The 17,797-nt window shown below is 42.6% G+C and overlaps 1 protein-coding gene across 1 annotated transcript in view; it reads left to right on the top strand.

Moving 5' to 3' along the window:
* The window catches only part of ITGB1 (integrin subunit beta 1), a 71,451-nt gene that overhangs the window by 19,208 nt on the left and 34,446 nt on the right, over window positions 1-17,797 (top strand). The window contains exons 2-3 of the mRNA XM_014609030.3: window positions 16,810-16,879; window positions 17,178-17,263. Of these exons, the coding sequence (XP_014464516.1) occupies window positions 16,810-16,879; window positions 17,178-17,263 (156 nt within the window). The remainder of the gene's footprint in view (window positions 1-16,809; window positions 16,880-17,177; window positions 17,264-17,797) is intronic.

Here is a 17,797-nt window from a genome sequence, read left to right as displayed (position 1 = left end):
AGGTCAGAGATGTGAGTTTTCCAAAAAATTTTGAATTGGAAAATTTTCCGGAAAATGTTACAATACCCTAAATAGAGCATGATCTGATTTAGCATGTTTATTTGACTTATATTTAGTAAAACAAACTAAAAAAGTACCCCCATGTTAATTTTATGTCCCAAAAGCCACAATTATTTGAATTGAAATATTTGATAAGAAAAAACAATTAAGTACACTTAATTTATATTTATAATTAAGCACATTTAATGTGGTTTAAATGTTATATTCAAACAAATTCAAAGCTTTATGTGGAAAGAAATGATTTTTATTGAAATACTTGTAAAAATGTAAAGACAGTACACAATAGCAAGTACTTCCCTTACATTGTTTGTTTAAATTTAAGGGAAAAAAGGCACTGAAAACTGTTGAGACACTAATTTTAGCACACCCAAAGAACTGTGCATGATATGCCATGCTCTGGTTTTGATTTGACCTGCACCGCCAATTAGGTGAATTCATAACTTGATTTTTGGTTTGGATTATTATGCAAGTGTATTTACCTTCCTGTTTACAAATCAATAAAACATATATGTATTCTCTCTCACACTTCCTAGGATTAATCACCTGAAAAACATTAATTACAACTTTGAAACTGCCAAGCTTGCCTAATATTGTATTGGCATCCATTCATTGTTACTAATGAATTTTATGAAACAATTTTTAGAAATGGAAAATTTCCTACAGAAAAATAAAGCACTAGAAAATTTTCTGCCCCACATCTCTGCTGTCACAGGCTCCCTCAGTCTCGTAGACTGCACTGCTCTGTCTCCAAGGATGAGGGAAGGCAGCAGAAGCTGGAGGAGGGAAGGAGAATCTGGAAACTGGTAGTAGTAGCAAGTGGAGCAATGGGGGGAGCAGCACCTGGACTGGGTGCCTGTGGGCCACAGGTTAATTAGTTAAGGGGCGCATGTGACCCACGGGCCACTGGTTGTTGAGCCCTGCTTTGAATTAAAGCGCACAGCCAGCCTTGTAAAGATCACAGTAGCTGCTTGCAGATGTTAAACGTCCCCCCTCCCTCCACGCAAAATGCACTTTACTGGAAGAAGCAGTGCATTACTTTGACCCAACTTCTCAGCGTCTGTATACATCAGGCACTTCAGCAGGGCTTTTTGGCATTTTTTGCTAAAGCTGATTCCATCAGTTATTAAATAAAAGCATGAAAAAAGGCCCACTAAATTACCCGATCCATACAAATGTTGGGCGAGCCAGATCTAACTAACACACTGCTTCTTCTGGACATGAGCTGGGCTCAACACAGGAATGCACAGAATTTAAAGTGCCATGGGAGGGGGGGAGGCGTTGCTGCACAGTAAATAACATTGCCACAGGATAATACTTATATTTACAAGTACTAACCTATGGCAGCATTTATTTGTTTACTACAACCTAATAGGGCCACACCTGTAGACATGGAGACTTTACTGCGAAGCTGATTAGTCAGCTCTCCAGTAAACGTCTCGTGTAGATGCACCCAGTGTGCTACAAAGGCAGTACTCAGCCATGAGCACCATTTGCGATCTACTGGTTAAGAACTGTATATTTTGAATTAAACTTTTTTCAAGTGTGTAGACAAATATGGGCTTTAAATTACACAAAACAAAATAGCCTTTTAATAGGAGATGGAGCTTATTTGATATTGGCACAAGAGATGCACATTCTTCTGAGAGACAGATTATTATGTGTGATTCCTAGCTTCTGTGGAGTGGAATGTTAAACTGGTACAGATGTTTGGACTTTATATACCATATTAATGAATTCCCCAAAAGTATAAGTGTCAAGTTGTAAGAAAGAATTCAATTCTCTATTCTGCAGCCACTTAAATAGAGAGAATGGTTTCATTCTATTGGAGAAGCTGGATTTAAGTTTCACACAGCAAATTTCCTGGTAGACCAGTGATGCTCAAGCAGGTGCTCTGATGAGATCCTTTTCAGGAGAATGCACAATATTAACAGTTTTAGGTGTACGGTGTACACATGATTCACAAAATAAACTCAGAAATTTCAAATAGGAATCCATAGTGTCAAAAGCATGCCTGGTGTGTGGTCTTTGAGTTCATTGCAGTAGAAGAATTGTTCTATATTTTTCTGTAATGAAAAAGATAATGGAAGTTAAGAGCTAGCTGAGGGGTACCTTGAGTCTAACAAGGTTGAAAAGCCCTGTCTAGACATTGGCTTGAATCACTAGCATGTATGGCTAAGGAGCTAACAGAAAGATTAAAATATTATGGCAGAGAAGCAGAGGGGTCTGCACACATCTGGCAGACATGGAAAGACATTAATTTCAGAGTTGTGTGAACAGGTTTAACTTGTATTAACAGAAAGAAAATTTTAATTGCACTCAGTTCAGGCTTAAACAATTTCTACCAAAAACATTCAGCAGCTTTGGGAACTGTTGTAAAGTGATGGAAACTCCATGCTTTGAGCCATTAAAACTGTAGTGGAGAAAGCACTTGAACTGTTTGAAACAATTTTCCATTGGCAAGGAGCTGGACTAGATGATTTAATAGGTATTTTGGCAGATGAGGTTTTAAGGAAAAAGAATCAGCATTAGAACTACAAAAAGGATCATATCTTCAGGAAGGTCTTACCTCATAAGCATAATTTTATATATATTTATATACATGTAATTTAAGTGGCAACTTTATGAAGTGCATTTAATAGCAGGAGCATCAGTGCAGAAAATTGTTATACCCTTGATGGTAACTGTTTTATGACACAAGGAACAATGGTCTACGTGTTAGTGTAAGAAGCATAAACATATTTGGGGGGGTTTTTTAATGCATTAATTTTTAAACTCTGACAATGTGCATCTAACAATTGCAGCTTCAGGAAGTTGCATTGTAATAGACAGAACAGGACACACTAAATGAAGGTGGTAGCAGTGAGCTTTTTCTTGTTTTCTCATTCATTGGCTAGAAAAAACATTTGAGATATGGAAAATAGCAAGCACTTTCCACTGATGGCGTTACAAAGCAGCTTCTCAGCAAAGACATATACAGTGTGATTTAAACTAGGCATGCATAACCCATAGGAAAAATAATCAGTATTGATCATAATTAGATATAGATGCTCTGCTTCAAAATGCAGAGGGTATCTTTATTTCTCTTGATACTTTATATATAAAGAACATAAAATTCCACTTTAAGAATTGGCAGGTTCAAATTTCAATAGTCTGTGTTTGATCTAGCTTGACAAAGGAGAAATGGAATAGAACTTATAACTGTAGCACATTGCTAACCCCCTTATTACGGTGTCTCAATAAGAATAAGATGAAAAGAATTATGTCATAAGTCTCAATTCACTCCTAACAAAGTATTTCCTTCATGTGGTGTTCATGTATTATTCATTTAGATAAGCAAGAAAGACCTTTATATAATTTCTTGCCTGGAAATCTTGGCTTGTAAATATGTTTTAACAATGCATAAAGAAAGTATAGTATAAATAAGGTCCTATCTGGATTAGGATGAAGCTACTTGGCAAATTCCTAGTTAAATGTACAAAATAGTTTAATATAGTAAATAAAACTAAACTGTGTAAGCATATTCATTTAGAATATTATAATTAATATGCATGGACCAGCATTCAGGACCAAAATCCCATTGTATTTTGCACTTTACAAGCAAGCAAGCAGGCTCTGCCTCAAAGACTGTGCAGTCTAATTTGCAGTATTTCTTCCAAAAGGTTGTTAATGCCTTTTGCTGATCACTGAATGATGGGGTAACTTCAGAGCTATACCTAGGATTTACCAGGATCATGGCAAATGTCTGTTGCAGCATCACCAACTTGTCTCCTGTGGTCCTGTCCTCAAACTTTTCTTTAGAGGTCTGGCCCTCTCAGCTTGTTTCTGGGCCCCATTTGATGTTTTTCTTTCATCTGTTCCTTCCATTTCTGTCCTCCTCTATTCTTGTTCCACAAGTTTTTCTCTGGTCTTTCCATATTATGCTGGTTATATTTGCAAACTTTTGTGTCCCCCTAGATTCATAGATTCATAGATGTTAGGGTCGGAAGGGACCTCAATAGATCGAGTCCGACCCCCTGCATAGGCAGGAAAGAGTGCTGGGTCTATATGACCCCAGCTAGATGCCTATCCAACCTCCTCTTGAAGACCCCCAGGGTAGGGGAGAGCACCACCTCCCTTGGGAGCCCGTTCCAGACCTTGGCCATTCTAACTGTGAAGAAGTTCTTCCTAATGTCCAACCTAAATCTGCTCTCTGCTAGCTTGTGGCCATTATTTCTTGTAACCCCCGGGGGCGCCTTGGTGAATAAAACCTCACCAATTCCCTTCTGTGCCCCTGTGATGAACTTATAGGCAGCCGCAAGGTCGCCTCTTAACCTTCTCTTGCGGAGGCTAAAAAGGTCCAGGTTCTCTAGTCTCTCCTCGTAGGGCTTGGCCTGCAAGCCCTTAACCATACAAGTGGCCCTTCTCTGGACCCTCTCCAGGTTATCCACATCCCTCTTGAAGTGCGGCGCCCAGAATTGCACGCAGTACTCCAACTGCGGTCTGACCAGCCCCCGATAGAGGGGAAGTATCACCTCCTTGGATCTATTCGTCATGCATCTGCTGATGCACGATAAAGTGCCATTGGCTTTTTTGATGACTTCGTCACACTGCCGACTCATGTTCATCTTGAGTCCACTAGGACTCCAAGATCCCTTTCCGCTTCCTTTCCACTCCCTCTGCACTCCATCTTCCCAGCTTCTTCCTCCATCTGTACCCCTCCTTGTCATGTGAAATCAGCAAGCAGATCTTTTTCTTCCAACATTTCTAGCATGAAGTATGCCACAGCATGCATTATGATTTAGCTTTTAATGTGTGATTTCTGTTTGACAGCTTCACCAAGAGTCATGCCAAAATAAGTATATGTGTATGCCCTTCACAACTGTTTAGAGTGTCGTATAACTTAATATGACTTGCCTTGAGTTACACAAGTTTGGTCTTTACAATTGAAATAATCAGTGAATTCCTCAGGTGGAAGAATATACAGAATAGGAAAATGCCCTGAAGTCAAGATTCGAACTTGAGCAGAACAAGCTTATTTTTCTGACTAAAGTACTCTACTGACAAGACTGGTGCTAGTCAATTCACAGCCTTGAACATAGTTATAAATATTTTTAAATCAATGATAGAAAGCCAGCAAGTTCTTTATAACAAGGGCAATACGATCAGGACCTGCGAATGCCTGTTTTGAAGCAGCTGTGTCCTGAACAAAAAAAACAGTTATTCTGGAGTAGTGATCCACAACCTTTGGCCCATGCACAAGAATACTGAGCAAGTAACAAGCTGCAGGCAGCATTGTACTTTGCTCTCCCTGTCAACCTTATTTTAAAGTTTTTAATTCCCTTTGGCTGTGAGCAGCACTGGAGAGGGTCTCTTGCCTATAACTCAAGATTGGGACCACTGTTATGACTTTCTCCAAGTCAACATTATTAGATCCCATTTGATCTGGATGATGATGTGCTCAAACATGAATATTTTTAATATAACAATACATGATAGAACAGGACTAAGAAAGCATCAGAAATACAAATTATTATTTATATTTATTGTGCTGTTGTTGAATGCTCAGTTGCTCTCATAATGTTTCGCTAGCAAGAAACTCTAGGCATGGAAGACAAAAGTTACAATTCCTAATTTTTTCCCTGCCTCTTATTCTACAGATGGTTTTTGAAGCCAACCAATAGGAAACTGTAATTGTGCTGCCAAATATAGTAAGACTAGTAGAATCTCTCTCCCTCAGCTGAACAGGAAATTATAGTTTCCTATTCATTTTAACTCTTTCTTTGACTTTTCATGTAGATTGAAATTTATATCTGTTTTTGGGGCGAGATGTGAAGGAAGTATGGTGGGATTACAATGAATATACACAGATCTGCTAGGAAAGAACCATTTAATTAAACTATTACTTTATCAAGCTGACCCATAATACCATTTCTGTTAACTTATAGCAAATAATAGGAGAAGTAGAAGCGATAAGGAATGTTGCTGAATCTTCTAGCTCTAGAATACAGCAGTTGTATTGTAGCTTAACAACCCCTTGTGTTTTGAGTCTGTGCTCCAGAAGCCTGCAATACTTCATGTAGTAAATTTTCTATATTATCATAGAATCGTAGAAAATTAGGGTTGGAAGGACTCTCAGGAGGTTATCAAGTCTAACCCCTGCTCAGAGCAGGACCATCCCCAACCAGATCATCCCAGCCAAGCCTTTGTCAACTTGGGTCTTAAAAAAACTCCAAGGATGGAGATTCTACCACCCCTCTGCATAGCCTGTTCCAGTGTTTTACTACCCTTCTAGTGAGAAAGGTTTTCCTAACACCTAACCTCGCTGCAACTTGAGACCATTGCTCCTTGTTCTGTCATCTACAACCACTGAGAACAGTCTTGCTTTGTCTTCTTTGGAGCTGCCCTTCAGGTAGTTGAAGGCTGTTATTAAATCTCCCCAGAGCCTTCTCTTCTTTAGACTAAATAAGCCCAGTTCCCTCAACCCAGGGGTGGGCATTTATTTCGGCTGCTGAACGAGCTTTGGTAAGCTGTCAAGGGCCACAAGGGTAGTCCCACCCCTTAACAGGTGCCCTGCCCCTGGTTGCTATCTTAGGACTGGAAGTCCCGCCCCCTAACCTCTGGTCTTTGCCACCGGAAGTCCCTCCCCTTGTCCCCAGAAATACTCCTTTTGGGAAGGGAGTTTGCCATCTAGGAACTGGAAAAAAACAAATTATATACTAAAAATCAAAAATTGACAATAGCATATTTTAATTTTATTTAAAAAAATGTTTTGTCCTGATTTGTGTGTGTTTGTGTAGTGTATATAGATGTATTTGCATAATAACTCAACATGAAGTTTTACTCTTGTATAGTGTGGAGGGGTTTGTGGTGGGCTGTGGGTATGTGTGCATCGATGTGTATGTATGAGGTGTGGGGGGGTGGATATGTGTGGGTGGGTAAGGAGGACTTGGGGGGGTGTTTGTGGGGATGTGTGGGTGTGTGGGTGAGTATGGGGTTGAGGGGCTGTGGGATGTGTCGAGGGGGAGGGTGGCTGGGGGTGTGTGGGGTGTACATAGGCGGTGTGGGTGGGTGTGTGTTGGGGGGGTTTGCATGTAGCAATGAGCGGGGCTTCCCCCAAAGGCACACAGGTGTGTGTAGTGTGGGTGTATGGCAAGATGTGTGGGGTTTCTGGGGGGAAGGTGTGGGTGGGTGCAGTGTTTGTGGGGTCTGTGATTGTGTGTGGGGGAGGGTGGGGTTTGCAGGGGAGGGTTTGTAGATATGGTGGGATGAGAATGGAAGCCCCTTGTGTGCACCCCCCTGAGCCAGTCACCGCTCACCCCACAGCCTGGAGCCCATGCGCCCTGCAGTGCCTCCATACCACCACCAACAGCAGGCAGCCCCAGCCCCGCCTCGTGCTCACTCTGGACTCACCCCTGCTGGAGTGGATCAGCTGGAACCTGAGCACAGCTCTGACGCGGCCCACCCCATGACTGCTCCACACTGCCTCCCATAGCATCCTGCTGCCCCCTGCACATGCAGTGGGGCTGGGGCAGCTCCACAGCTTGACTGCTTTTCTAGGTAGCCCAGGTGGCAGAGTCTCCTTCTGGCTGCCGCCACTGCTGGCCCCATCCCCACGGTACTGGTGGGGACCTGCGCTGCACAGCCCCAACCCCACGTGCCCTGTGCCTGCTCTGGGCTGGCCCATCCAAGCTCAGCAGCAGTGATGTGGGATAGAAGCTGTTGTTCAGTGCGAAGGAAAAGCAGCCTCTCCTCTTCCCGCTTCTGTCTCACGCCGCTGCTGCTGAGCCTAGGTGAGCAAGCCTGAAGCAGGCATAGGGTGGGCTGGGTCAGGGCTGTGTAGTGCGGGTCCCCACCAGTACCGTGGGGCTTAGGCCAGTGGCAGTGGCAGCCAGAAGGAGCTGGCCACCTGAGCTGCCTAGAAAGCAGTCTAGCCGTGAAACTGCCTCAGTCCTGCTACATGCTCAGGGGGTGGCAGGATGCACCACAGCTGGATGGTGCCTGGGCCAGGCAGGACTGAGGGACCTTGGACAAAGACCCACCATGGGCCAGATTTGGCCCATGGGTGGTACTTTGCTCACCCCTGAATAGAAGGATCTGTTGGCAGAGCTTCTGTCATTTTAACTCATGTAGCTCTGGAGATAGAAAACTCCTGCCCATGCCCATCTACCTTTGCACTACTGCTGTAGTTAAAGCAGCAACAGCCTTGCCATGCAGGCACAGTTTAAAACCAGAAGAGTCCACTGGCTTCATTTAATCTGTGAATAAAGCCATTGGAAGTTAATAATTTAGAAGCCTGTTAAAATGAAGGGAGCTTAACATTGAATTAAAAGAACTACTTTAGCAATTGTATTGTTAAGCTTTATGTTTGGTTCAATGAAACACTGATTATTTTTAATTATTTGAAGTTTTGAAGCTGCTGCAGAATCCCCAGAATTCCTACAGATTGCTTAGTTCTGGTAGCAGAGTTTAAGTCAAGCTCGCTGCACAACAAAGGGGCTTTACATATACCTGGCCTATCCGACTGGGATTTTGGTAATGGCTAAATAAAAACAGAAAAGACAAACTGAAAATGTCGAAATTAGAAGTCACAGAATTTAGAAAAAAAATCAAATTTAGAAGTAGGATATTTTATTGTCTATATGTAAAGATTCAGATACACTAGTTCTGTTTCACCAGAACTACTGTTAGTTTAACATAGCCTTATATGTTACCAGAGATCAGAAATTATAAACAGTTCACCTTTTTAGGGCAGGCTAACAGTGGATGAACAGCCGATACATGCAGATTATATAAATAAGTCTGCAAAGATGTGACACAGTGTTAAAGCTATGACTAAGACAACTTGGAACAGAGACGTTCCTTTGGAAATGTAGTGGTATGATGAATGTAGTTCTGGGCATAGGTTCTGCATAAAGTTAACAACTGAAATATCTCTTTCCATATATGGATAGACCAATGCCTCTGCTGAAACAAGTAGTCTGTTGGTCTTAAACACACTAGCTTACTTCCTTTAACTCTACTGCTTAACAGTTTTTCCATATGTTGCTGTTTTATTAAACTTTTCACCAAAGATCTGCATCTCTGCCAATTTTGGATCCAATCCTGGGGCTCTCAATTTGTAGTAAAATAATAAGGAACATCAGACTTCAAGTATTTCACATTATTATACACAGCAGTATATCAGAATATAAATGATTGTGCCAGGAAATTAAATTAAGTTTTTTAGGAATCTTAAATTTAATCTCCACCCTTTTCTAAATTTTTTAATGCTACTACAATTTTCTCTTTAACTAACAGCCTTAAGTTTTAAAAGAATATAAACCAGGGTCAGGCAATTATTTCAGGCGGAGGGCCGCTTACCCAGTTTTGGCAAGCTGTTGAGGGCTGCATGGGTAGCACTACCCCTTGACAGGTGCCCCGCCCCCTGGTCACCGTCTTGGGACCAATGTCCTAATGTCTTGAGACCAGCGTCTTAGGGTTAGCGCCGGCAGGACCCAAAGCAGGGTGCAGGCTGGCAGGGGTCTGTGGAGCCGGGCTGGGCTGCACCAGCAGGGAGAGGGGGAAGCTGGCCCGGCTTCATAGAGCCACTGCCGGCCGGGACCCTGTACTCCTGCACCCTGCTCTGGGCCCCACTGGCGCTGGCCCTGGGACACTGGTGCAGGTCCCATGCTCCCACTGACTCCCACACCCCCTCACTCCCAGTGCCCCCCCTCAGCCCCGCAGTACAGGCGGGGACCAGCATGCAGCCCTGACCCCCTGCTCACGGGCAGGGAAGGAGCTGGTGCTGAGCATGGGGAAAAGTGGCCCCTCACCTGCCCTGTGGGCCGCACTCCCTGCTGCAGCCACTTGCAGCCTGCGTGGGGCTGTCCAGAGCAGGCACAGGCAGACCCACGTGGGCTGCGAGTGGCTGCAGTGCAGGGCGCCAGCCACAGGGCAGGAGAGGGGCCACTTTTCCCTGGGCTCAGCACCAGCTTGTAACCTGCCCCCGCTGCCAGCCTGGGCCTGTGGTGGCTCTGGGCTTGCCCGTCAGGCTACGCTGTGGCAGGAGCAGCTGCTCATCGTGGAGGAAAGTGCCCCTCCACTTGCTGCGCCGGGCAGTGTTTGCTGCTGCTGCTGCCGCCGCCGCCACCCACCTGGGGCTCACACGGAGCACAAGCTGGCAGTGCGGGCAGGTTACAAGCTAGTGCTGAGTGTGGGAAAAGCAGCCCTTCGCCCGCCCTGTGGCTGGCGCCCTGCTCTGCAGCCGCTCGTAGCCCATGTGGGGCTGCCTGTGCCTGCTCAGGACAGTCCCGCACGGGCTACGAGTGACTGCAGTACGGGGCACAGGACAGGGGAGGGGCCTCTTTTCCCTGTACTCAGCACCAGCTCCTTCCATGCCTGGGGTCCTTCCCTGCCCCCTTACCTGAGTTTCCAGCGCTGATGCCACCACATGGTCCCAGGCCAGAAGCCCCTGCTGGGGCTTCTGGACGAGGGGCGCAGAGCCAGGCGGGCCTTGCTGTTGCAGGAGCTCGCCGGGACTTCCCCTGGGTCCTGTCATTTTTGACAGGAATCAAAGACAGATAAATATTAATTTTCTAAATGTTTAGGGGCCCCGCAGGCCAGATAGAATGGTCTCGTGGGCCGTATTTGGCCTGCAGGCTGTATTTTGCCCACTCCTGATATAAACCAAGTACTGAAACCTCTTTCAGTGTGTCACACATTTTACAAAAACAGATATGGATATAGTTTTGGGCCTTTGGAATCATTCCTTTCTGAATTCCCTTGCCAACTGTCTTAGCTTTTTTGTATTTATTCAGAAGGTATCCCTGGAAGTCCCTTCATGTTCTGCTTCTCTGTGACTCTAATTAATCAAATCCACAGTGAAAAAAGTTCTGCGCTATTTGTTTGGAATCACTGAAGAGGCTTGTTCCTTTACATCAGCAACAAAAATGATGAAGACTACTCTGTAATGTGAATATTTTTAAACTGAGAATCAAATATCTTCATATTTGTAATGTGACTATTGTTATAGTATTTAGGTGCCAAGTTTCTTCCCCCAAAAGCCTGAAGCATCTTGGAATTTTTTCTAAAGAAACTATTATTTTTTTATTAAAATAGCACTAGCATTTAAGTAGTAAATGAGGAAGACAGTTGTGTTTGCTACAGAAGATAAAAATTATGGAAATACAAATCTACTCCCTTCTCATTTATTTAGCCAGTTGGAGGTACCATACCTTGCTCTGGCAGAGAAAGGACTGTATCAATCAGTGGTTTTCAATCTTTTTTTCATTTGCGAACCTCTAAAAAATTTCGAATAAAGGTATGGACCCCTTTGGAAATTTTGAATAGAGGTTCAGATTCCTTTGCATTATAAGTGTGGGTATTCACATACTTTTGATTGATCATAGTCATCTTTCTTGGACCCCTTACACAGTCTGTGGACTCCAGGATTCAGGGACAACAGGTTGAAAACCACTGGTATAGATGTACAGTGAGTCACTGAAATCTTGTATAGAGACTACATTTGTTTTACATAGTGCTTATGAGATGATGTGTATTTGTCTGTCACCTGAGTCAGTAAATTCTAGATTCTGGGATGCAAGAGTTGATGACCAGAGGCCAAAAACATTTGGAGCCCAATAGCTTCTTAGGAAATTATCGTGGAGCACTTAAGAGAAAAACATAGGTGGCTGCTGCTACTACCTGAAAAGCTTCACCTCAGAGAGGATGTATATAAAAATGCATAAGTGGATTTTGGATCTGTCAGGGTGTCTAGAGTGACCCTAAATAGTACTGAAATTTAGGACTACTAAAGAATTTTCAGCCAGAGTCCAATTTCAGGAGTTCCAATTAAAAAGCACGATGAGAAACAAAAAGTGTACATATAATTTTAAACTGCATAAACTGTGCAACTTTACACTGATTAGCAGGGATCCTGTTTTTTTCTGATAAAAAACATCCCCAATTTTTGGATTTAAAAAAGTAACCCAAAAGCCACATTTTTCTATCTTGGAAAAATGTGGATTATGAGTTACTTTTTTTAATCCTAAAATTGGGGATTTTTTTATCAGAGAAAACTAGGATCCCAACTGATTAGATACCAGTCTTCAGAGAAAAGTAGGAATTTTTGGTCCATTTAAAATTCATTTTAGAATGCAGTCCTGATTACAGAGTTGCTAATGAAAGTGTCTGTACTAATAGTCCATTTATGTCTTTTGTACAGTGGTGGCTTATAAGAGTTCAAACTCTGTTCTCATGTAGTATGATCAGTGCATTATGTAGTTTATTTGTATTTTTGGCAAACCTTAGCATTTGTATTGTGAACAGAATATTTTATCCATGTTTTGCTTTTTGGGACTTGACATCTTCAAATGTATTTTATGGTCATTTTACAGACATTTTTTGAGACATTAATGTCACACAAACATTTAAAATACTTTTTGTTTCTTGAGAAAATTCCAGCAGTGAATCTGAACTGACACATATATTCTAATATTATGAAAGCCTAAGTCTGTCTGTCTGTAACACGCTCTGATTGGCTGATGGAAACAGCCAGTCAGAGTGCTCCAAGCATGGGGGAACATCACCATTATTCCAAAGCCATGCCGAAGATGGGGGAGTCGAGGCTGGCGCTGGCCGCAGCTCCCCCACCTCACTCCCTGCAGGAGGCAAAACAGCAGCAGCATGGGACATTAGGTGGCAGCACTCTATCCCAGGCCCCTCCGTCCTCCTCGCCCCCCGCCTCATTCTTGACAGGCAATTGGCTAGTATTAAAATATCCTCCTAAATTCAATATTTTTCTTCCTGAATTTATTGAATTCTAATTTTGTCATTTCATGATATCTAAAATAGCTTTCAGTAGTGGTCTGTGGTATGAAACCACTGAACTCAAAACACTGAGTACCTATTTATATTCCAACAGACTTAGAAGTGGTTATGTATATTTCCAACTATAATCTATCCTCTAGTTTGAGACTATAGGATTGGGCAGACTTTCATTTTCTTCAGGGATATCCCTGCTCTCTCAGGAGAAACTACGAACATGCAGAAATTCATAATTTTTCTCCCAGAGTAAAAGTGGCCACTCTGGGAGAAAAATGACTGAGTGAAACCTCAGTGAAAAATAACTGAACAACCTGAGTGAAGTGGCTAAGCAGAGAGTCTCTCTCAGGAGAAGGAACTTCAGTACAGGCAGCCACTGTGCTTTGCTGCTTCTTCCTCTCCCTCCTGCAGGGGGAGGGAGAGCTGTGTCAGTCCCAGCCAAGCAGGCAGCAGAACATGCCCTCTGTGCTGTGGGCTGGGAAAGCCCAGAACTTGGGGGTACATTCTGCTCCTGGCTTATTCCATGCTGGAATCGCACTGCAGCACTTAGATGCAGGGAAGCATGTAAGAAATGCAAAACTCTAGAACTCGTGGTTCGGAGATGATACCTTTTATTAGAGCAAGTAAGAAAGCACAAAAAAGTTATCTTTTTCTGCAAGCTTTCAGGTGCACACGCCCTTCCTCAGGCTCAGGGAAAATTAAATACAGGCAGTCCTCGACTTACATTTCGAGTTACAACATTTCGTACTTACAGTGTTTATAAATTGACACCCTGTTTCAACTATATGACATCAGTTTCGACTTTACAACGCTTGATCCAATGCCATGCCATGCCAGCGAACAAGTTCACTGCATCGCTTATCTCTCTGGAGAACATCTGTCCAAACTTCCTTGGACAGTTTCTTTAAGAAAGCAGAGAAGACTCCAGAAGAACCTGCAGCCAAGACTCCTGAGAAGAGTCCAGCCAAGAGCCCTTCAAAAAGTCCAACCAAGAGCCTTTGAAAAAGTCCAGCAAAGTCACCTCAAAGAAGTCCTTTCAAAACAATATGATTGGTATTTACAATATAAATACATTCATGTAGCTATATTACTCATCTATAATTGATTGAGTACAAAATTCTGGGATATTTTTGGTGAAAATAAAGTATCAGGCCTTGGTTCAGGAACCAATCCCCCATTTATAACATTGTTTCTTATGAGAAAATTGGTTCCAAGTTACAGTGTTTCGACTTAAGACATGGTTTTCAGGAACAAATTGTGTTGTGCAAGTCCGAGGACTGCCTGTATGGTAAAAAGTCCCCATAGGTAGGAAATAAACTTCATCATTGCCCAGAGGAAGCTGAAGATGGAAGTCTGTTCCTTTGGGTCCATGAGCCTATAAAGCATAAGCCCTGCTCAGCCTTACCTGGGCTCCCACACAGCACTGGGGAGAGGGAAGACTCTTTTGTGCGTGGCACAGACCCTGCCCCCACCTTCGCTGATGTTCCCTGCCTACATTCACTTAAAAAAATAACCTGCAAAGCTGTCCGGGGCTGTGTGCTGTAGGGACCCCCGGCAGCCCAGCATCCATCCGCGCTGGAGGTTCTTTGCTTCTGTCTGAACTTGTGTACAGATACATTTTTTCTTAGAAAAACAAACCTGGGAGAGCAGTCCTGGAGGATTTGAATGTGTGTACACAGCTTCTATCTCTGCTTGATTATTACAGGCTTTATTTAGAGATCAGATAGACTAACTTAATTTGAAAATGGGATATCTGTTTAATTGTTTTATGGCCACTGGGAGAAATGAAATAACATAAAAAAATGTGTCTTAGCCACTGTGTGCTGGCTTCTTAAAATAGCTGCTGACTACAAGTTAAGGACTGAGACAAAAAACAGGCTTGTCCTCTCTAATGTATTTATATAGTTTCTTTGTCCAATCTCATTTAAAAAAACTGAAAGACCATGCTTCCCCAAATTCCCTAGGGAGACTAGTTTAACAGATCACAAAATTATGTCATATTCCTGATACTTAGACTGGATTGATAAATCTGCTGGATTGTTAGGAGTATGGGGAAAATTAAAGAAAATGAGTGTCTTTCTGAAGAGCTAAATTACTTCTTTGCTCCATTCATACCATTGGATGTATTAGCAAGCATGCTGTCTTCTGGCAAGAAAAATGTGGTAGTATCAAAGTTTAATAGTTTTGGAAGAAGTGGTGCAGGAATAAGGGCACATCCGGACAAGCTTATTTGTAGCGTTGGGGGTGTGGGGGTTGACAGTGGGAGATCCTGGTGTCAAAAAACCTGCGCTATAAAAGTGGGGTGTCGCATGTGGCAGTAGCATGCACTGCCTGAAATAGGAGCCTGGCTGGCGGGAGCCACACACTGGCTGCCAGATCGCTGCTGCTGGAGTCCCAGGAGGTCCCTGGGACTCCAGGTGAGGCTGGTGGGGCCAGCCCAAGTGCTGGCCCCAGCCTCCCCTGCCCCATCTGGAGCAACTTGCCGCGCACCATAGCACATGTGCATGGATGTTCCCCAGGGACACGTAGCAGCAGCACAGCTATGTGCCGCTGCTCTTTGTCCCCAGGGAAACATGCATGCTCAACTGGCCACACCCCACGAGTTCTGGGAGTGCTTAAATATGAAGTGGTCTTGCTTCCAGAAAAAAAAAGTCTCATTGAAAGAAGGGATGTGAAAGGTTCAATGTTTAAACATTTAAATGATAAGTATATTTATTACTGGTTAATGTTTAGTACTGGGCACGGTCCGGTAGAAAAGGGAAGCGGCATAGTACCTCAGGAACAGGAAGGCGGCAGGGCAAGCAGGAGGAGGAGGAGGGAAGGGGAGAGGGGCGGGGGGGGCGGGGACAGCTAATACCCATAACCTATGAGGTTAAAGTGGAAAACGGTCGATGGCCTAATGACTTGTCAATTAAGCATTTAGCTCCTGATTCACAGGTGCCAGGAAGCTGGCTGGAGGGAAATAACAGGCTACTTACAGTTTAAACCCGCCCCCAACCCATGTTGTAGGCTCTTTCCCTCCCAGCATATGCCACTGGCTGCAGCAGGCTGGAAAAGCCCCATGCCTGGTGCTGCCATCCATGGCTTTACGGGGAACCTGATGCACTTGATACCCCTGGATTGTGTTAGATAGATGTACTAAATCCTACCTCAAAGCAGGGGACTGGACTGCATGATCTTTTGAGAGCTTGTCCAGTCCTACAATTCAGTGATTTATGTGATTTTTTTAAAGTACTTCATCAGCAGTATTTATAGCATAAATAAAGGGGTGGAGGCAGGCAGCAGAGGGTTTAGGTGTCTCGGTTCTTCAAATTTATTTTATCTGAAGGTGCTTTGAAAAACAGCTTGAAAAGAAACTGACTTTGTGGATCCTTTCTAATTTAAAGTAACATTTTTCCACTAAACATGCAAAACATTCATCTACCTTACTTATGAAAAGACCAGCTGGGGCATGTCACCACAACCGTCTCAATCATGTTTGGGGCCCTGGACCAGTTTACATCGGTGTAATCAGCATTGCAAAAGTGTAAAAGAAAAAAAGATGATGATGCAAACCCTTAAACTGGGATAACTTCCCAGTCTAGTGGAGAATTACCCCTGAAAGAATCAGGAGTAACATTTTACCAGTGTAAGTTACCATGGTTTAAGTTTCATCTGTGCACATTTATCTTTGGGTAACCATTTACTAAATGCAAAAAGAGTATTATCTCCTTCCCTGCCATAGGGCAGCAAAGTAAAGTAATATCTGCCTTCTGTATGAACTCCTTCAGCTTCAGGTTTCTCCCTTTCTGATTCTGGTACAATTTACACTGGTATATAAAACCTGCATAAATTATATTAGTGTATATGTTTATTTGACCATTGCATCTTACCTTTGCATGTCAGTACTTGACATGCTGCCTAATATTTTTGTTATGTAGTGCTAATAAACTGTACAATTAGCTCATCTACTTATATTTTATTTTTCAGACAGATTTAAAATTGCTCATCTGGGCTGGACTGTTGAGTTGCTTGCTCTTGTGTGGATTTGCCCAGCAAGGTATGTCCAAGGGTTGTGAAAATCTGAAACATTTCATATTAATTTAAATAATTTTGAAACATTACCACTTTATTTAAATAGTATGCAAATAAATATTTTATTATTATTAAAAATCAAATATTGTAAAACCTTGTTAAAAATGAAAGTGTAATAATGATAGTAAAGTAGCTCCCATAGTGCTTGGGGGCGTGTTTGTACTTAATTAAGGTTGATTTCCAGGGCTAACACTAAAAAATCTAATATTCTGCCATTACTCACATTATTTCTTTTTAAAAAGTCTGTCTGTATTTCCTGATAGGTGGAAGTGACTGTATAAAGAAAAATGCAAAATCATGTGGGGAATGTATACAAGCAGGACCAAACTGTGGTTGGTGCAAGAAAACAGTATGTAGTATTGCAAAATGCTTTTTATGATGTGTATTGCCTTATGTTTATGGTTAAGATACCTATTCATTACTGTTTCAGGGTTTTCGATAGCACCCATTGGCTTAGTGTCTACACTGTGTAAATAACAGTGAAATAACGATTCAGGTACCTGAAGCTCTGAATAACTAGATGACGTATAGAACTGATAGATCTGCCTATCAGAATGTTTATTCCTCTCCTGCTAAATGTTAAGGGTATACATGTCATAGTTATTTAAAATCATTCCAGTGTGGAGTCTCTTTGGACATGTTAATTATATTCTCCCAGTGACATTTAAAGAGTGGTAATTTTAGATAGGCGTTAGGTTAAAGGTTTTAGAAATGGTTTTAAAACTAGCTTAAAATATGAAATTTTAAGGACTGACTATATGGGCTACATTTTTCTTTTTCAAATAATTTAGTACAATATTATACAATTCATTCTGCCATTTTAGCTACACACATGGTGTATGTGCAATTAATGCAATGTAAGAAATTCCAGAGCCATTTGAGC

Source organism: Alligator mississippiensis, chromosome 5 (assembly GCF_030867095.1).
Source record: "Alligator mississippiensis isolate rAllMis1 chromosome 5, rAllMis1, whole genome shotgun sequence".
NCBI lineage: Eukaryota > Metazoa > Chordata > Crocodylia > Alligatoridae > Alligator > Alligator mississippiensis.
Note: the sequence above shows the minus strand (reverse complement) of the source record. Positions and strands in the feature narration are given on the sequence as shown.